The sequence below is a fragment of the Misgurnus anguillicaudatus genome, chromosome 7 (genome assembly GCF_027580225.2).
Source record: "Misgurnus anguillicaudatus chromosome 7, ASM2758022v2, whole genome shotgun sequence".
Taxonomy (NCBI): Eukaryota; Metazoa; Chordata; class Actinopteri; order Cypriniformes; family Cobitidae; genus Misgurnus; species Misgurnus anguillicaudatus.
This window is the reverse complement of record NC_073343.2, coordinates 8,140,810-8,162,650: the sequence shown is the minus strand read 5'-3', so window position 1 is coordinate 8,162,650 and position 21,841 is coordinate 8,140,810. Positions and strand designations below refer to the sequence as shown.

The following is a 21,841-nucleotide window of genomic DNA, read 5'->3' as shown; positions in this document are numbered from 1 at the left end:
TTGAGGCAGCTGCATGCCATATTCTTTATAAACAAGAAAATGCTCCACTTGATTATTGCTTGTATAAGGTCAACAAATTTTCCACATTAAAACTAATCAAAGCTAAAACCTAAAACAATCATAATATTTATTTATATATCATATTATATATATTTTATGTTATATTTAAGGTAAACAGACAGGCGCGGCTTCAGAAATGCGTCCATTAAGCGTTATCCGCATTGTAAACGCGCTGCTTGCGCAGTGTCCAGACACATTAACGCGTGAATTAATGAACAACAATTTGTTTTTATAGCTAAGTGTAATGCCAAGCCAGGTGACTTGCACGACCCACCTTATTCCCCTGTGCAACGCATTTATTGGGAACCCCTAATTTAAATTATCCTTTAAAGTGAAGGAATAATGGATGCATTGGAGCAGTTTATGCATTATACTTTTGAACATGAAGTTGCGAGTTTTGCATGGGTTTGATATAAAATAATATATACAAGGTTTATATTTAGTTGTTTGCAATTTGAAATATTTTTACCAGATATTCCTAATAAATGTGACTTAAACTATTTCTGAAATGTTTCTTTAATGAATAATACTGCTCTCTCATAACGCAGCGAAGTACCTATTACATAAAGTGAACAATTGATTGTCGAGCAATCGATATCAACCTATTCAGCACCATCGCCATGGACAGCAGCTGGTAACGTCGTACGTAAGAAAGTATACCTTAAGAAACCCTCTAAGGTACAGTTCGGGAAACACGCCTAGAAAAGGTAAACCTGTAGTTAAGGTTTAACTTAAGAGTCTTCCTAGCGCGCTAAGAGAGAACGTTATCGGGAAACGCAGCCCAGTATATTATCATAAACTTTGTGTCAATAAATAAATCCATAAATTTTCCCAAGAGCCGCTGATCATCCAGCTGTGTCTTTTCCACAGTTATGCAGTCATTTTATTTTTTACCATCACAGGTTCCAGGATATTGTTGTGTTATAAGGAAATAATTATAAGGATTATTATATGGTGTGTTGTCATTCTTAACCTGGTTTTGGCTATAAAAATGATGAGAGAAATGTTGAAGACAAACCTTACCTAAAGGATAAAGATGGAAGCTCCTGCGTATCTTCTCTGGGTCTTTCTAGGCTTTCAAGGTAAGAAAATCCTTACATTAAATGAACCTTCTGATTCATGCAAAATGGTGTAGGCATGGCCCATGGGCCGGTTACCGGTTTCAAAGTATATTGAGCTTTTTAACAGTCGAGGTTTTAAAACCACTAACATTTTCTGTAATACCGTTTGCAAGGTATGAGCTGGGTTTACACAAAGTTAGTTAAATCATTAAGTCATATAATTTAAATTTAATATATATTACAAAAAACCCAGCATACATGTTGTATGTTGTTTAAAAATAAAATGTATTATGTCCAGTTAAAAAGTTGTTGTTTGTATACGTCTGAAAATAACACATTTTAGTGTTGAAATGCCAAAACCTCAATACTGTGAAACCGTGGTATTTTTGCTTAAGGTTATCATACCACCAAAATCTCATACCGGCCCATGCCTACCCAGTGTTTGATGCTATACTACTGTATATAATGGCATGTAAAGCATTACACTTATTGAGGGAAAAATATAATGAATATTACGTCTGGTCTGTGTATTTCAGCATTAACTTTAGCCAATGGATGGACATGGACAGGTAAATATCCCTCAACACATTGAGATATGGGTGTATCATTGTTATTCTAATGTTAAAATATAATTTCATGTTATATTTACTTTACTTTGTACAGACTCAACAACAATGGATCCCTTTGCATGTACAGTATTTAAGGTTTTGTTGTTAGTCCTGAAAAAAGGAATGACAACACTATTTGTTTTTAACTTTTCTGTTTTTAATAGTCTGTAGTCTTTTTAAGGATAAAGAATGATATCCAAGTATGTAATCTGTAGTCTAGTATGTAATCCTATTGTAGTAATACATTACACACATATTAATGAAAAATAGTAAAAATATAATATAAAATAAAAAACATAATATTAAAAAGTAAAAATATAAAATATCTTTATAGATTCCTGCTATAAAAGTTGTGGCTATGGCTTTGGAAGCTGTTCCTGTGAAACCTCTTGTCAGTACCTTGGAAACTGTTGCCATGACTTTAACAGTAAGTTCCTCTTTAGACCAATTCAAATCATTCCTGTACCGGACAAATGGTTTCTACTGTGACAACATTAACATAGGTGACTTTAAATGATTTAGTTTGTTGCTTTTCTTTACACAGGTTATTGCTCATCCACAACTGAGGAGCCAGAAACAACAGCAGGTGTCTTATACTCAAATGAATGACATTGATGATGGGATTAAATGGGATTGATTTGAAAAAATACCCACATTTTTAAACACTGTATAAACAGTAATAATGCCCTCATCATTATCATCAATATTAATTCTCTACTTCACTTGTTATTCATAGTTTTAGGACAAACTGCATGATCTCTCTGTAAGCATTTCCACATTACTGGTAATATCGGTTTCCCTTTTAGCTTCTTTCTCCTGCATGCACAACTGTGGCTACTATCTTGGCAGCTGTTCATGCAGATACGACTGTCATTACTATGGGAACTGTTGCTATGACTATAACAGTAAGTATCTCTTAAACAAACAGACACAAGGCTAATTACCCACATGAAATCGCTCCTGTTGTGAGCACATGATTAGTCATTGTAAGTTTTGGATATAGTTTCTACTATATCAATATTGACATACATGTCTTTAATTTTACTGATTCAGTTTTATTGCTTCTTATAACACAGGTTACTGCTCATCAACAACTGAAGAGATAGCAACAGGTGCTCTTTACTTTCTTTTAGATGACATTAATGATATTAACTGGGATTTTCTGAAAAGTGACACTTCGCTTTACATTAAATACAATTCGTAATGTACAACAACTTTTGTAAGGCCAGTAATCAGTCCAGCTTTGCCCTTGAACATAAACTGATACAGTAAACAATGGTGTGACTAAATAATGTTGATATTACACACATACTGATGACATCATGAGTAAAATCTGTTCTGTCTATAGCTTCATCCTCCTGCAGGTACAACTGTGGATACTATCTTGGAAGCTGTTCATGCAGATACGACTGTCATTACTATGGAAACTGTTGCTCTGACTATAACAGTGAGTTTCTCTTCATTAAACATAAAAATGTAATTTCTACTTACAAATGTGTACTTCCATAGTATTCCAGAAATGGTAATAAATTATCTATGTTGACATACATGGCATTTGATTTCTTAATGCAGATTACTGCTCATCAGCAACAACTGAAGAGACAGCCACAGGTGAACATTTCTTTCAGATCAATAAAGTTAATGATATTTAATAAGAATAGTAGAAATTTGTTTAAAACGTCAGTTAAATTTAGATGCCAATGTAATATCTAATAAGTTCAATGTACGCATTTTTAAATCCAATAAACAGTCTAGCTTTGCATTTTCAATTGTATACACTAAATGTAAATGGAGTGAGGCAAAAAATGTGTACATTACACACATATTGATGACATCATGAGTAAAATCTGTTCTTTCTATAGCTTCACCCTCCTGCAGGTACAACTGTGGCTACAATCTTGGAAGCTGTTCATGCAGAGACAACTGTCGTTACTATGGAAACTGTTGCTATGACTATGACAGTGAGTTGCTCTTCATTAAACATACATTTTTAATATTCACGTACAAATGTGTACTTACTGTGTTTCTAGAAATACAATTAAAGTATCTATGTTGACATACATGGCATTTGATTTCTCAGATTACTGCTCATCAGCAACAACCGAAGAGACAGCAACGGGTAAAAATGTATTTCAGTTAATGATATTTAATAGAAATTGTAGAAAAATTGTTTAAAAACTCAGTTTAATTTAAAGATGCCAACGTAACATCTAATAAGTTGAATGTACGCATTAAATCCAATAAAAAGTCCAGCTTTGCATTTTCAATTGTATTCTTACACTAAATGTAAATGGAGTGAAGCAAAAATGTGTACATTAAACACATATTGATGACATCATGAGTAAAATCTGTTCTGTCTATAGCTTCACCCTCCTGCAGGTACAACTGTGGCTACCATCTTGGAAGCTGTTCATGCAGAGACAACTGTCGTTACTATGGAAACTGTTGCTATGACTATAACAGTGAGTTGCTCTTTATTAAACATAAAAATGTAATTTCTACTTACAAATGTGTACTTACTGTGTTACCAGAAATGGTAATAAAGTATCTATGTTGACATAAATGGAATTTGATTTCTTAATGCAGATTACTGCTCATCAGCAACAACTGAAGAGACAGCAACAGGTGCAAATTTCTTTCAGTTCAATAAAGTTAATGATATTTAATAATTCATTTAGATGCCAATGTAACATCTAATAAGTTGAATGTATGCATTTTAAAATCCAATAAACAGTCCAACTTTGCATTTTCAATTGTATTCATACACTAAATGTAAATGCAGTGTCGCAAAAATGTGTACATTACACACATATTGATGACATCATGAGTAAAATCTTTTCTGTAGCTTCACCCTCCTGCAGGTACAACTGTGGCTACCATCTTGGAAGCTGTTCATGCAGAGACAACTGTCGTTACTATGGAAACTGTTGCTATGACTATGACAGTGAGTTTGTCAAAATGTACCGTGTTTCAATAAATAGTAATAAAGTATTTATGTTGACATACATGGCATTTGATTTCTTAACGCAGATTACTGCTTATCAGCAACAACTGAAGAGACAGCAACAGGTGCAAATTTCTTTCAGTTCAATCAAATTAATGATATTTAATTATATTAGGAATAGTAGAAAAATAGTTTTAAAAAGTCAGTTTAATTTAAAGATGCCAACGTAACATCTAATAAGTTGAATGTACGCATTAAATCCAGTAAACAGTCCAGCTTTGCATTTTCAATTGTATTCTTACACTAAATGTAAATGGAGTGATGCAAAAATGTGTACATTACACACATATTGATGACATCATGAGTAAAATCTGTTCTGTCTATAGCTTCACCCTCCTGCAGGTACAACTGTGGCTACAATCTTGGAAGCTGTTCATGCAGAGACAACTGTCGTTACTATGGAAACTGTTGCTATGACTATAACAGTGAGTTTCTCAAATTCAGGCACATACTGTAATGCTAGTTAAAATGTGATGTTGTGAAGTTGTGGTAAACATCACGGATGTATAAGAATAACACTTATACTAATGTGAAAAATGTATAAAAACGAATCCATGTAGTATGTCTGGGTAGAGCTGTAAAAAGTTAGTTAATAAAGCAATAAGCCCCAAGAAGCAGTGGGTTACCAGTGCATTTTATAACAGCTAAGGGGTGTTTTTGTTTTATAACAGCTAAGGGGCGTTGCCTAAAACCCCCTTAGCTGTTATAAATGCACTGTAACGCCACTGCTTCGCGGGGCTTATTGCTTTTATAAAACGGTTACTTCATATGCATAGCAGGGTTTCATAAAATAAAACACAAATAAGTTGTAATTATATTAGTACAAATATGACTCTTTCACCAAACAAAGTAGTTCCTCAGAATCAAGTGTGGCTGCAACAGAGCGCAGTGTTCAAGCAACACAGACGCAGCAAAGACACAATGAAAATATGATTAAAGACTGTAGTGTGTATTTTCATAAATCAACATTCATCTAATTTATAAATTAACATTTATATCGTGCAACTGTTGATCAAATATGCTTGGAAGCATGCTTAACTCTTTCCCCGTCAGCGTTTAAAAAAAAAGTTGCCACCCAGTTTTAGTTTAATGCCTTCCAGAAAAATTATCTTCTTTAAATAAACATAAAATATATCAAATTAAAGAACAGACCCTCCACTTTCAAACAAATAAATAAACAAAAAAAGTTCATCCTACCTTCATTTGTTCTCTACATTTTTAGCTAAAAGTTGAGATAATTTCATTTTTGTGAAGAACTTTGTAAGAGATCAGATTCAGAGCCTGGTCAAAACTTAAATGCTGTTTTTAGTGTTGAGTGAATGTGTCAGTGTTTAAGTTGGGTAAAATCAACATCTAGTGGATAATAGTGGAAATATGGATTTGATGTTACAATAAAGAGAAGCGTTTTCTATTTATTGACGAGATCACTCAATAATATTTATTGACATTTATCTGGATATTGCCATTAAAGCTGCCGTCGACAACTCTAGAGGATTGAGTTAATTCCAAATGATTACAATTTCATTGGACCAAATGAACCGGCCTGCGCTGACTGGACCAAGTGAACCGGGCTCAAAAACAGGCTCTAGGTGGAGCTAGAAGCGCAGGTTTTTTTCTTAAACAGTCTAATTTATGTTGTTCTATCGGAGCATAGTGTTGGTTTCCGTGAATATGATCAAAAAGTATGATTAAAAAAAGTTGCCGACCGCAGCTTTAATTATGCAATTGTAGAAAAATAAAAAATATGATTAAAGACTGTGGTGTTTATTTTCATAAATCAGCAACAGTGGCGCAGTGATACTTATGTAATGCAGTCCGAAACGTGGGTTACCAGGGAATTTTATCACGGCTTAGAACGCTTTCAACCAATCAAAATGGACAAGAACGGGCCGTTTTCTAAAAAAAATGTCTAAAAATTCTGTCATATTTACTTACCTGTATGCAAAGCCATCTCTTTTCTATGCAGCTTTAAAGAACATAAAAAAGATATGTTTTAAATAATGCTGTTTACAATAGAATGAAAACATACTGTGAATGAGTGAATTGTTGTGTAATACTCAAACATGACCAAGAACAGGTTTCTCTTTAATCATGTTAAAACTCTCTGTTACTCAGGGTATTGTCCACTGTACACGACATCATGGCCAGACACGACAACAGGTGACAAGTGATATTTGTAATAAATTAACCTAAATCCTCTTCCTGTAACTGATTTCTGATGATATTTGTTTGTAAGTATAGATTTGCTTTCATCTGATCTCCAGATTATTATGCTGAGTGTGGAGGACACCTGTATGGTTCTGGGCTGTTTTCAAGTCCCAGTTACCCAAACTATTATTATAACAATGCTTACTGTGTGTGGTATCTGTCTGCCCAGGCAGGACAGAGGATCTTCTTGTCATTTGCTGATATACAGTAAGTGAGAGATCAGCTGTAACAGTTTGCAATGTGTGAAAGCACAAGAAGCCTGTTTAGTGAGGGTGTGACCTTTGATATTATTATAAGATATCACATATTACCCAAATTAAAATGAATTTATAAAATCAACAAAAGAAAACCTTTAGCTTATTTCTGCTTCTTTCAGATTGGAGAACTGCTGTAACTGCGACTATATCTCTGTACATGATGGTTCTTCCACTGGTTATCCAGTGCTGGGAAGGATCTGCTTCAATGACACCACACACCAGACGTTTCACTCATCTTCTCAATACTTGACTGTTGTCTTCAGGAGTGACTCCTCTGTTGTGAGCCGTGGCTTTAAGGCCCAGTTCACAAGCTCACTGACCGCAGATCAAGGTAAAGACCTGTATTGTACATGCATTATACTGTAAAAAATGATTGCCTTAAATTTTCAAGCAAAATTATCTTGGCATTTCAACACTTTTTAAATCATAGCAATTGATGAGTCGCTGTAACGTACTGTATCCAAAAGTTGAAATTGCTTAATGTATTTTAGTATTTAAGTTAACGTGAAAACGTACAGTATATTGCCCTAACGTATTGTTCACATTATTTGTATAATGTATGATACAGTTTATGCTATTTGTAAATGGGCTAGTAGCATATGAGCGCCATGTTGGATATCTGGTGTAGCGGATATATGCATAAACATTTCCTGTTTAATAATAGGTATGTAAATGACAAAATATATCAATAGATACTGACAAGCAAAAACAAAAACGGTGAAGATAATATTATTTTAACAACATTTGGAAACAATTTGACTGAAAAATGGATACAAGGCATTATGAAGCAACATAAATGTGCAACGCAATGGTCTTAAATCAATAAATCAGTCATGTTTATTTGTATTGTAATGTAATACAAGTAGATAATAATGTTTTTACCACAGTTCGTGTAACTTTTTGTGTTTCTCTCTTTAAGAACAAGTAAATTCCCATTTACTGTCTTATTTTAGCAAAGCAACAACAAGATCATCTGCACCTCTTATCCTGCTAGTAATTTTTTTATGTCTTTATCATCTTTTTGTTTCTGGATCTATCAGGTTAGCTAACATTTTAAGTTCTATGGTCAAAGTCAGATGGCTGATATCACATTTTCTAAAAAAAGCTTAGTTTCAGGCATTTTTGTTAAAATAAGTGTTTTTTAAAGTTTGGTTAACCATGGTCTAAATCAACAGGGAAAAAAATGAAAGCTAAGATAAATTAACCCAGGATGATACCCAGACCCTTTATTCAGTTTAATTGAAATATCTTCATGCTTGCCAGAATTCTTCATTTACTTTACAGTGTTAAATGACTTGAAGTAAGAATGCACACACTGGCATCCCAGGAATTTAAAAACACGATCTTTGGCACCTCACCAATTAAAGCAAGATTGAACGGTTCAAGTGTAACATACATTAAAAGCACAAAATTTAAACCTAAAAATGTAACTCTGCAGGTCGTGTGGACTGTTCCTCGGACAACATGGTCATTGTCATTCAAAGGTCATACTTGAATTCACTTGGGCTCAATGGAAATGACCTTTATGTGGATGACAATCGGTGCAGACCCACCATTAACAGTACTGGGGTTGTGTTCCGCTTCTCTCTGGATACATGTGGTACCAGCAAAGAGGTATAGTCCAAAAATGTATGGTCTTTGAAGAAAATGTGGAAATTAAAAGAAAAAGATCCTAAAAACTTCAAATCATTATTAAATTTTTTATGTACTATAAAACTTTGCTCACTGTCTGAGTCTCTATATTTCTTTAGATGATGAATGGTTATGTGACTTACACCAACAACGTGCGGGCGTCTCAGTCTCAATGGGGTGAGATCACCCGTCAGTCACAGTTTCTGTTACGTGTGGGCTGCAGAATGGAGCCGGACACTGTGGTGCAGATACTCTACAAGGCCAAAGAGGACATCAATGCTACCATCACAGGAGCGGGTCGCTTTAATGCCAGCATTGCCTTTTACAACTCTAGCAGTTTCAACCAACAAATTTATGACTCTCCGTATGAGGTGAACCTTAACCAATACATGTATGTTCAGGTTGTGTTAGATAGACGTGATGAAACCCTAGATTTGTTCCTGGACACCTGTGTTGCATCTCCAGATCCAAATGACTTCAAAACCCGCTCCTATGACCTGCTGCGTAATGGGTAAGATCACACCACAGAACATTTAATGTTTTTAGTTATGGAGTTTAGATGTATATATAGACTAGTATATAGAAATTTTTTAATGTTACTTCCTCCAACATATAGAACATGACAGTGTTAAACAATATAGACTTAATAATTTCTATTAATTGCTGAAATAATTCTGTGTCGTAAATTAAATTTGAGTTTCACTGTTTTGTTTCAGATGTGCCAGAGACAGCACATATTATTCCTACATTAACGGCCAGCAGTATTACGCTCGGTTCCGTTTCCAGGCTTTTAAGTTCCTTCGGACTCATGCCAATGTGTACTTGCAGTGTAAGGTGATCATCTGCCCTGGCAATGATAGCAACTCTCGCTGTAGCCGAGGCTGCCAAAGACGGCGCCGGAGGTCTCTTGAATCCAACTATCACACCAACACTCTGATACTTGGGCCAATCAAACTCAAAGGTCAGTGGAAGTTTTGTGTCATATAATGTAAAAATTATTCAATTTAAAATATTTTGTCAGACATCTTCATATATATATATATATATATATATATATATATATATATATATATATATATATATATATATATATATAAACTTGGTAAGCACTTTTTTATCATTGCCTCCCTATGACAAATCACTTGATTGTTTCCTTATCTTTGTAAGTCACTTTGGATAAAAGTGTCTGCTAAATACCTAAATGTAACTGTGTATATATAAATAATACTGATGGAGTATACATTATATAAGATATACATAATATTCCAACTTGCATTATAAGCATAAACGTTTTTAAGATACTATGTGAATTTAAAAGTGGTTCAACTTAAAAAAAAAAAAAATCTGGGAAACGCCTGACTGCACAATGTTAATATGTTCTCTATTTGTGCAGGAGTGAAGCCTGATCTTCAAGAGCTCAATCTTCAAGAGACTGAGACAGGAGAGTGATTTCAAAATCATCACCATTATAATCAGTTAAAAAAGATTAAAGCATTCCTGAAAATCTCAGTATGACTGCCGTCTTTTCATTTTTATCAACATAAGATCTGTCCTGTCCTGTGTCATGTAAACATTTTAATATGAGTGGTTGAAGTAGTTGTTTAAGATCTGAAAGGATTGTTTAATATTATATTTTAACTTATTTTTTGTATGAGCACAATATTAAATTATTACAATTATTATTTCTAAATCCTCACTTACATGACAATGGAATTTTGGTCCTTTATGTCAAGGTTTAGAGACTCAAGACACGAACCCAAATGCGGACGATTGACGACAAAGGAATTTATTAAATAACAGTGTAAACAGGGAAAACAAAACCCACGAGGGGGCAAAACAAGACAAGGGAAACACGACACTAAACTGACACTAAACTTAACAAAACTAACAATAAACTTTATAAACATAAAACAAGCAAAGACTTCACCAAACTCTCACAGGAACCAACAGGATATGTGACAAGACGAACGTGCACAGAACAGCAAACACAAGGGCTGAATCCGAAACCACATACTGCCATACTATATAGTAGGCAAAAAGCAGTAGGTGAACGCATAGTATGTCAGAAACCTCATGCCCTACTGAGTCCGCCCAGATTCTGAAGCGTGCATCGGATGGACACTTCTATCCCAGTTTTCCCATGATGCCACGGGAAAGCAAAGAAATCGACCGGAGACCTGCCAATCGGGTGATTTCGATACGTTACACAGGGCTGTTCCTCAGCACCCTGACTTCACGCACAGACCTGCCAGGATATACCACAAAGTGCTCAGCTGATTCATTAAAATAGAGCTGTAGAATTATCACAGCTGTGTTGAGATGATAGTAAATATGTGATGGTTTGTTAGAAAAATACATTTGAGTAAAGTTTTGTTTTATATGGGATTCACTTCAATACGTTTTCATTTATTGTGATGGTTTTATTCATTCATTTTTTTATTCATGTTTCCTGTTGTTTTAAGTAAATACAAGAGCTTGTTTCACTAAAATGTATATAATCACATTGACTGCATTGTCTAGTTTGTATTCAAGCACAGCTGTCATCTGACAATAGATATTAAATTACAATCTGCTTGTTTTACTTATTTTTGTCCACTATAAAATTATGTAATATATCTGTAACACTGACAGAGACCGTAGTAGAGTTGTGAAGTTACTGTGCAATCAGTTGTTAGTGCACCTGTCCCTCATACACACGCATACGTTTTCATGTCTTTTATTAGGTTTGTTCGAGTTTATGCACCGCTGTAAGAACCAACAGGTGGATGACATCAAAGTACCGTGAGAGCGATTCCAGAAATCATACGGAGAAGTCTGATTTCGTGTTGCTCTCGCGGTATTGTAATGTCAATCTCCTGTCGATTCTTGTGGTTCCGCATGAACTCGAACAAGTCTACTACGTCATATGTCACATGATAACGTCAACATGGCGGATGCTGTCCATACTTAACGTGAACGTAGGTACTGTCTTAGCGCACGTTAAGTAGGTACCCAGTGAAATTAAGTACCTACACAGTAAGTATGCGATTTCGGATTCAGCCATGGACAATAAATAGGGACAAAGTAAATTACATACACCTGGAAATCATTACAAGTAAGGGATCGGGGAAAAAGTGACGAGACCCGGGAAATGCGTGTTCAGAATAAACCAATACTAAAACCACACATCTCCCACATAAAACATATGTACTGTCAGAACCCTGCCATGCTAAACTAGATCTAAATATAAACAAGGATCTGGCAGGATTCTGACACTTTAGTTGTGCTGTCAACGACAATGCTAATAATCACATCTGACAGCTTCCCACAGATTTAGGTTTACATACTGTTATAGGCCTATATCAGCTTATTTTAGGTAGCATAAAAGCAGTATGTCTTCAGTATGTCCAACTGTTTTTAGTTTAGCTGTGTTGGGATTAATTATGGTTCATGAGTCATGCATATGTGACCCGTCACGGAAACCAGGGACACAAATCGGCAGCACAAGTTTCGAGAAAATGAGAAACAAAGTTTTTTTTTCAAAATTTGTGATTTTCGTTTTATTGCAGAATCTGTTAGTTGAGATCACAAAGAAGCCTCTCCATGTTTGAGATAGCAGTTTTTGTATATTTAAAAGCGTACATTTTGCGGTTAAAATAGGCTTGTTTTTCCGGAGATTCTAGCGTGCAGCGGGGGGCGTCATTGTCTGTGTATATTTACATACTGTATAAGCTTGTGTTTTCGCCTCCGCCCCCAAAGGGAACAGCGTGACTACTAAATAAGGATAGTTCGCCCAAAAATGAAAATAATGCAATTAATGACTTACCCTTATGTTGTTCTAAACTCGGAAGACCTCCGTTCATCTTCGGAACACAGTTTAAGATGTTTTATCATTAGATTTAGTCCGAGAGCTTTCTATCTCCTTCATTGAAAATCTATGTATGGTTTCCATGTTCAGAAAGGTAATAAAAACATCATCAAAGTAGTCCATGTGACATCAGTAGGTCAGTTAGATTGTGTTGAAGCATCGGAAATACAGTTTGGTCAAAAATAGCAGAATTACGACTTTATTCAGCATTGTCTTCTCTTCCGGCTCGAGCGTAAAGTCACGTGACTGTAGTGACGCGGCTGCCCTGTCCCTCAGACATGTTTGCTAAGTTTTTTTTCAAACTTATAGCGTGTATCTCCCCAGACTGTAAAGCTCTGGCGCACAAAACAAAAGAAAAATAAAAGAAGCTGGGGCGGAACAAATAACAGTCAGCCGCATCGTACGTCAGCCGACTGCGGCGCCGCAGTAAGATGACGTCAAAGTACCGCGAGAGCTCTTCAAGAAATCGTATGGAGTAATTTAATTTAGACTCGCTCTCGCGGGACTTTGACGTCATCTCTATGTCAGTTCTTGCAGCGCAGCATGAGTCCAAACACACAGAAGTTATACAGAGATCGTTGTAGTCTTTATATAATTGGCTACATGCTTTGTCTATCAATATTTTCCATGAAGTTATTGGCTAATGGAGGAACGAGCGAGCGATTGGTTACATCCCTAAAGGACTTCACGTTTTCGACGGCGCTGTTTGGATGATCTATGAAACTACCTCCCTCCCTATTTTAAATACAAACTTTGAAGGCGGGTTCATGTGTTTAACGGAGTGTAATCTCATATACCCTTACATGTTACGTTGTAAATAGACTTCAGATTGCAACCCTATATCACGCAAATACGTGACTATTTCACGTATGGACCAACGTGAAAATGTCACGTTTTGCCGGGTCATGCGAAATCTGATGTAAACAATCTATATTTCACGGATTATACGCATTTGTGGACAAAATGGTCATTGGATAATCTGAAACAGACTGGATTCGACTTGTGATCCCCACAAAGGTAAAAAGAGTCATGTTTATTTTTGCATGTTGTTATTTGGTTATAAAATACTACATATCATGCTATAACATCTGTATCTCAAAACGGCTTTACATGGGGTATGGCTTAGCTAAATGAGATGTAAATGAGCCCTATTGTCTCCCTCAGTTGAAAAGAAGAGTCCCTTTCGTCTCGATTTTCTCGGTTTGAGTATTTCTGAGTTCCTATATTCAAATGGCCACAACTTCTCCAAATCTTATCAGATTTCCACGTGTTACACATCGTTGGAAAGCTTAGAAACTGCACTTTCAGAATCTGTGAATAACAAAAAAAATCCCGGATCCGACTTGTGTCCCTACTTTCCGTGACTGGTCACATATACTATAGCTACAGCGGGGAAAATAAGTATTTGACACTTTTATTGACACAAAATTTCCACCAGATGTAGCCATCAAGCCAAATGTTGAATTCATACAAAGAAATCAGAACATTAAGTATACAAGTTGGGTCATAATAAATAAAATGAAATGACACAGGGATTAAGTATTGAACACACTTTATTTAATTAATACTTTGTAGAAAAGCCTCTAGACGCCTCTTGTATGGAGAGACCAGTCATCTGCATTGCTCATGGGTGATCAAAATGAGAGGGAGAGAGAGAGAGACCCTGACAGTCTCGGTCTGAAGGATTATATATGCATTAGACAGGCACTTTTATCCAAGCCAACTCTAAAAACAAACGGTGCTAAATACCAAAAGTGGTTATTTGCTCGTAATCATAGAATAACCATTTTAGTGCCATATTGCACCGGTGAAGCACCTGTGAAGCACCTGTGTAGAACCACATAGTGCTATGTAGAACCACATGTGGTGCTATAGTGGTTCTAAATGACCCCCATGTGGTTCTACACAGGTGATTCGCCGGTGCTGTATGGCACTAGAAAACGGTTGTTCTATGATTACGAGCAAAGAACCACTTAGCCCCATTTGTTTTTAGAGTGTACCTTCAATATACATTTTTACAGTATGTGTTCCCTGCCAAACCCATGACCTTTACATTGCTTTACCAGCTGAGCTATAGGAACACATTTTGTCCTAAACAGAACATGGTGCATAACATAGACTCTGCCTGCTGCTATCCAAAGCCATGAACTAAACTGGGAAGATTCTACTCCCTAATGGAAATCCATGCTGGTATGCTCAAGGAGACATTGAAGCAAGTGGTGTGATCAAACTGAAGACCAAACCAACACAGAAGAAGTGTGATCAAATACACTACCACTTGAAAATGGAAGTAGAACACACACTCACCACTGACACGACTAAACAATACCAGACAAAGACACAGGAAACACAGAGCCTTTAATACTTTACAAATAATTGTTGAATCTAGAAAAAATAGGAAGGCGCAAAAAATCAGGTAGTAGTAACAGGAACCAATTTATTTCTGTTCTCTTTATATTACTACAGAAAGTCAAAGTAAACCAGGTATAAGTAGGCAGTTTGTGCTTCTGTGTTATTACTGTACTTAGCTGTGTTATTACTGTACTTATTTGTACTCCACAGGTAGGTGAGTATTAATTTAAAGTCTTTGATATTTAATATTAAAATGTATTGTTTTATGGCATTTACTGTAATTGTGTACTGTATACTTGCATGTCTTAATTCTACATGTACACTTGTAAACACTTACAGATTTGCAATTGAGTAATTTAGTACTGTGTACTTTTGTGGTTTGTGTCATTAGGCTGCTAGAGGTTTCACAGAATAAGAATCTCACTGTATAATGCCACAAGAGTGTTACACTTGAATCTACATAGTAAAACATTACCAGGATTTAATGTAATTTAACTACACTGTAAAAAAATTCTGTAGAAATTGCAGCTGGGTTGACGGTAATTTACCGTAGATTTACATTTATGTTATTTACTGGCAAGAGTTTGTTCAAAGTTAAATGAACAGTAAACATTTATAAGTCTTTGTCTTTACAGAGTAAAACTAAAAAAACAGCATCAAGCAAAACATTCTGGAAAACAAAATCTGAAGCAAAAACAGAAAAAGGTTGATGAGGATTTCTGTTTCCCAGAATGCTTTGCATGAGGCTGTTATTGTATAGTTTTATTCTGTAAAGATAAAGACTTGTTAATATTTAAAATTTATTTAACTTTGAACAAACTCTTGCTAGTAAATAACATAAACGTAAATCTACGGTAAATTTCCGGCAACCCAGCTGCAATAACATTGTAATTTCTACGGATTTTTTTTACAGTGTAGGTTATTTGGTCCTAAACACAGGAAAATTACAATAAAAAATATAAATTATTTTGCTCTTTGCAATCACATGGTGTGTTCTTTAAGCATTGTAGTGATAATTATTTCATGAGAGCTTGGATTTTACTATATAGACGCAGGGATGAATGACAAGTTAAACAACAAACCAGCATGCACACATATTAGAAACTTGAGATAAAATTGTGTATTGTAATTTATTCAAAAGTAAAAATACTTGGACGCTAGTTCACAAGTTAGCATAACATGTAATAAAAATAATAAAAAGCATATTCCGCATGCTGTTTCAGGCTCTGAGGTCTAAATTTTCCCTCCTTAACTAGGATAGATACCAGCTGAATCAAGAAGAAACAAATTTGGTTCTTAGTCATACAGTTGAATCTTTAATTATTACCTTTTTATAATCTGCAGTACCAATTTTTCACAAAAAAAAAACCGTTTCTGAAAAAGAACATTTCTTTTAGATGTTAAAAAGGGTTACACTTTATTTCAATAGTCCACTTTAAACAGTCTATATGTCAACTAATTCTGATAAAGTTTTAGTAGACAGTTAGGGGTAGGTTTAGGGTAGGGTTAAAAGGGTTAAAAATAATGTGGCATGAAGTTGCAAAAATGCTTAAAGTTAGTAGAATGTTAGCAGGTATCAATTAGTCTACTACAGTAATACTCCAATGACTGGGCAGCCCAATCTCACAGAAATTCGTGTTATAGTCACAAAATATTTGATTAATGTATCCATGTTATTGACACAATTTTCCACTGTTTTTCTAGCCACTGGAGCACAAATGTATTTTTCTTGTCACTCAGCACGAATTTCTATAAATAGTTTTTCATGTCACAACTTCTCATTGTTTTTTCCTATTATTTTTTACCATTGTCGCTTGGGATTGGGGTTAAAATCACTTTCTGTGACATTTTAACCCAAACCCCAACTCTAACACCAACTCCAAGTGGGAATAGTTTTAAGAGCGGAAGAAAAACATGTAGAAACCAATGCATAAAATTACATTCTAATGCAAACCCCGAATCTAACCCTAACCCCAAGCGACAATGATTTAAAAATATGAAAAAAACAATGAGAAAAATATATAAACAGACACGATAAAGAAAGTCGTGCCACCGACACGAAAAACTATTTATAGAAATTCGTGCTGAGTGACATGAAAAAGACATTCATGCTCCAGTGTCAAAAACACAAATAAATTAATAAAATATTTTGTGACTATAACACGACTTTCCATGAGATGGCAACGTTAATACGTAGTTTCACAGACTTAAAAAAATACAGTACTGGTATGCTGTTGACTGATTTATGGTTGCTTTGACAGTGCTGTATAACTTCATGTTTTTCACTCTGTTCTTTGTAGGGACAACATCTGCATTTGTTTAAATCATAAGAAGTTGAAAAAATGAGTTCCAACTCCGGTGAGCCTCTCTTACCATCAATTAATGAGCTGCATGTAGTAACTAACCAAGTGAAACCAACATTACTAAAATAAAGCCTTTAATCCCTAACAGAAGGTGAAACTCCAGAATTTCAAACTCCATGGAGGGATGTGACTTGGGGGTTTGTTCAGTTTTTAAACTTTCAACAGTGTAGTAAACTAGGATGGTTTTAATCTAATCTCTTAAAACAATAAAATATAGAAAGGGCCTGATTTTATTAGACTTTATAATTTTACTATTGATCAGAGTAATCAATAGCTCGGTGGGTAGAGCATCATTTTAGCAGTCCAGATATTTTGGGTTCAATATCTAGAGAACATCTGTATAATATACATTGAATGTAATGTAATTAGCTTTTTCACTATAGCTAAAACTTTTCTATGAACTGTTAAATACACTGTAGGCCTCCCAGGGGATTTATGTGATTTACACCAAATTTGGGCAACATTATACCCGGGGCAGACTTTGAATAGTTTTTAATTTACCCATTTAAATACAGTACAACAGTAAACAGAAATGTAAAATGAATACAACCCATTGTTAATTTTTGGATTTCTCTTTTGTTCAGGAACCCAAGTAAAGTCTCTTTAATAAGTGGCATTAATCAGATCCAACCATCCATAACAAATCTGAAATGCTTGAGGGTGATAATGGTTGGCCCACCTGGTTCAGGAAAATCAAGTTTCATAAACTCTGTTAATAATGCCTTTCAAGGACGGATAACTAGCAATGCAATGAGTGACTCCTGTGGTGGTGGTAAAAGTTTCACAACAGAAGTTTGTTTGTTTTTTGTACAGCATCTTCATTTAAAGGGATAGTTTACTCAGAAGTGAAAATTCTGTCATCATTTACTTCCCTTTATGTTGTTCTAAACCTGTAGCTTCTGTCTTCTTTTAAACACAAATGAAGGTATTTTAATAAATGCTGGTAACCATACAGCTGATAGTACCCACTGACTTTCATAGTGGGAAAAACAAATAGTTTGTAAGTCAATGGGTACTGTCAACTGCACTTACCATCATTTATCGAAATGTCTTATTTTGCATTCGATAGAAGAAAGAAACTCATACAGGTTTAGAACAACACGAGATTTGTAAATGATGACAGAATTTTTATTTTTGGGTAGACTATCCTTTTTATATGTTTTAATTGCTACATAATGTTTTTTTGTTGTTATGTTAATGTTTTGTTTTTGTAAAGCAGTACAGAGAATGTAAAATGAAAACTGGGAATACAAAATTGCCCATTGTCTTCAGTGATGTCATGGGCTTGGAAGCAGAAGACAAGAAAGGATACCATCCGGACGACATCATTCAAGCCATAAATGGCAACATAAAATATGGATATGAGGTGAACAATACAACGATAATTTTAATTCCCTCATAATAATTTTTGATGCAATGTACACTAAATATAATTTTTGTGTGCCTTAAACTTAGTTTAATCCAGAAAAGCCAATATCTCCAGAAGATCCATACTATAATAAAGACCCGGATCTCTCTGATGAGGTTTACTGCCTGGTCTATGTTTTAGCTGCTGATAAAATCAGATTGGCACATGATGATATTTTTAAGAAGCTGAGAAACATTCGTCTGAAAGTTTGTAAGACTTTTGGTAAGACTGAGATTGTTCAACGGTTTTATCAAAGCAATTACGACAATAAACATTTGTTTTTGATTTGTGTCATTTATAATGTATAATTTTACACCTTTCTTGCATTTTAAGCTCATTTAGATTGTTTAAGTATAAAATATTAAATTACTGGAAAAAATTATAATATACGAAACACTAGACAATTGTAATATTTATTTATTTATATATTAAGTAACTTCTAATGCTATAGAAGGCATTGCAAACTTAAAATTTAAAGTGTGGTTATAAAAAAGTGAATCTTGCCAAATAGACATATCTAAAAACAAAACAAAACAAACAATCCTGTAGAAAAATATATTATTTTCTTATATATTCTATTCCTTTTCACATATTACAGGGTTGCCTCAGGTCGTTGTCATGACAAACGTGGATCAAGTATGTCCTGTGGTGAAAAATAATATATGGAAGGTCTACCATAGCAAGAAAATAAAAGAGAAGGTAAATTATGTTTTACTCTCACATTAATAGTTCCTTAAAGGTGCTCTAAGCGAATTCACACGTTTTAGACCATAAAATATTTTTTGTTACATACAGCAAACATCTCCTCACTATCTGCTTGCTACCTGACTGCTGATCAAACTGTAAAAAAAACGCGATCTCTGTAGACAGCCCAGGCTCCACAAACGGCAATAACAACACAGTGGCCAAACCTAGCACCACGAAACAAAAAAAGTGTTCCAGAGCCAATAAACGGGGATTTGGGGGTGGGGGTGGTCGTGTTCATGAAAGCACGGAAGGGAGAGGGAGGGGGAGGAGTAAGCTATGCTCCGTTTGTTTGAAAACAGTTCAAACATCAACAAAAAGTGACATCGCACAGATTCGCTTAGAGCGCCTTTAAACCCATATTCAAAACTATTCAAGTGTCTTCTCTCTCTTAATTTTTGTTTGTTTTGATTTTAGATGGAATTGTGCAGCAGTTCATTGGGTGTTCCAATGTGTCACATTTTTCCAGTGAAGAACTACCATGAAGAAATTGTATCAAATGAATACATGGATATTCTGATTTTACAGGCATTCACACAAATTATGCAGCTTGCTAAAGACAATGTAGAGATTCGTTTAGAAAAGAAAGACAGCCAGAATGTGAGAGAGAAACAAACAAAATCTGAGTAAGAAATATGACTATCCTTGTATGATAGTTGAAACAAACTTGTGATGGTGATTATTTACAAGTTTGACCTAATGTGTCTTGAAACACCACTCAATTTAAAATATACAGTTGATTTATTTGCATATTAAATTAACACATATTATTTTTAATTGGTTAGAGTTCTTTTCATACAAATATAGACTAATCGTATGAAATAATGATTATGTAGCATGATGGAGTGTTGAGGATACAATCTATCCAATAATTCGATAGTCCACCAAATGTAAGGATAAGCAGGGCACAAACTACTGTAACACAGTGTTAATTAAATGGATGGATGTTTTAGTTACATAAGCTCAAGCTATCTGTGTGTTTGGTCTTTTTCTCTCACTGTCAGATGATATCTTGCAAATTTGTAAAAATATTTGATTTTGTGTTTTTATTATGATAATGGACAAAGAGTGCTATTAAAGGAAATTTCTTCATCATATGCTTTTTTCAGTATGTAAGTTGTGTGTCACCAATTCTCTTATTCACTGACTTGTTCTCCAATACTATTTTGAAACATGTCAGCAATTCCCTGCAACGGTTAGACCTTTTTACACAGTGGAATCTGTTGTATTGTAGCGAAATGAAAACAATTTACAATGAATTGTATAATTTTTTTCATAATTTTTTGTATCAATCCAAAATAAAAGCATGAGGGATGGATGTGTGCATATCAGTTACAAACAATATTCATGCTGTGTTATTTTCAACCCAGCATTGGTTAAAAGGGATGAGCCCAGCGGTTGGGTAAAATTAAGCCAGAAATGTTTATATCTGACCCAATAAAGGGTTAAAACAATTCAGCATAGTTTAATTTACAATCCAAGGGGCTGGGCTTGTCACCTTTTTGACCCAATGCTGGGTTAAAAATGATAAAATAAACAATGTTGATAGAATTAACCAAAAGGACACAAACAAAACTGTTTAATAATCTAACTTTATAAGTACATTAACAGTGTTGGTGGGGTGTTTCAGCAATACATTGAAAATTAAAAAAAAATTCTGACCCTAATTCAATTTAACATAATTAACATTTACTTATTTGATCCATTACAATATCTTTTTTTAGTTTTTAATAAAAAATATTAAGTGGTTTCTATCCATATTGCGTGTTTAAATGGTTATTTAATGGATATTTTATGCATTTTTAATTACAAAATGAAAAGAGGGAGACTTATTAATGTCTAGTGTGTTGCTATATTAGTATTTGAAAAAGTTTCTGTTTTGTTATTGGGTTTTTAAATTGTTATCATTGTGCAAAAATAGAGGTTTTGCTTAGGGTGAGAACAGACATTGTATCAGTTATTTAGTGTTGTTTTGATTAAAAAGCATTTTACTATAAGTGTAAATGTCTTGATTTGAAAGAATTTACACTGGAAATGTTTATGCTATAATCAGCTTCTGTTTAAGTTGAGTGTTAGTTATGATTAGCTTGCTAATGTGTTGGTGTAGTATAATAACTTTATATTTCTATATATATATATATATCTATAAGTAGATAAAAACATTGGTGAATTTAATTATTTTTTTACTCAGATCAACTCAATTTAATTGTGCTAAGGTAACTAAAAACAATTACTCTAAGGAAGTTCAACTAAAATCATTTATACCATGGTCTGTTTTCTGATTGGCTGGAGCTGTG

General features: G+C 34.5%; 2 protein-coding genes across 10 annotated transcripts; both read left to right on the top strand.

Moving 5' to 3' along the window:
- Nucleotides 1-1,022: 1,022 nt before the first annotated feature.
- LOC129417033 (CUB and zona pellucida-like domain-containing protein 1) lies at nt 1,023-10,339 on the top strand. 8 transcript variants are annotated; one of them, XM_073869354.1, is made up of 23 exons: nt 1,025-1,142; nt 1,658-1,690; nt 1,785-1,811; nt 2,064-2,156; nt 2,274-2,315; nt 2,536-2,634; nt 2,806-2,841; nt 3,078-3,176; nt 3,302-3,340; nt 3,592-3,690; nt 3,810-3,848; nt 4,093-4,191; nt 4,316-4,354; nt 4,575-4,673; nt 4,760-4,798; nt 5,060-5,158; nt 6,849-6,893; nt 6,998-7,148; nt 7,318-7,529; nt 8,637-8,812; nt 8,950-9,341; nt 9,547-9,791; nt 10,224-10,339. In XM_073869354.1, exons 1-23 carry the CDS (start codon nt 1,097-1,099, stop codon nt 10,277-10,279), a joined length of 2,304 nt encoding a protein of 767 aa, XP_073725455.1. In that variant the 5' UTR covers nt 1,025-1,096; the 3' UTR covers nt 10,280-10,339. The 8 variants fall into 8 exon arrangements, with proteins under 8 accessions (XP_073725462.1, XP_073725458.1, XP_073725461.1 ...); XM_073869357.1 differs by lacking the exons at nt 3,810-3,848; nt 4,093-4,191 and having other exon boundaries at nt 1,024-1,142; XM_073869355.1 differs by lacking the exons at nt 3,078-3,176; nt 3,302-3,340.
- Nucleotides 10,340-14,855: 4,516 nt separating this feature from the next.
- Nucleotides 14,856-20,862, top strand: LOC129418190 (interferon-induced protein 44-like). 2 transcript variants are annotated; one of them, XM_055173132.2, is made up of 8 exons: nt 14,856-15,243; nt 17,330-17,387; nt 17,481-17,529; nt 17,977-18,184; nt 18,609-18,758; nt 18,848-19,022; nt 19,399-19,499; nt 19,962-20,862. In XM_055173132.2, the coding sequence occupies exons 2-8, from the start codon at nt 17,372-17,374 to the stop codon at nt 20,172-20,174; spliced, it is 912 nt and encodes a 303-aa protein (XP_055029107.2). In that variant the 5' UTR covers nt 14,856-15,243; nt 17,330-17,371; the 3' UTR covers nt 20,175-20,862. The 2 variants fall into 2 exon arrangements, with proteins under 2 accessions (XP_055029107.2, XP_055029108.2); XM_055173133.2 differs by having other exon boundaries at nt 14,861-15,243; nt 18,612-18,758; nt 19,962-20,860.
- The last annotated feature ends 979 nt before the right edge of the window (nt 20,863-21,841 follow it).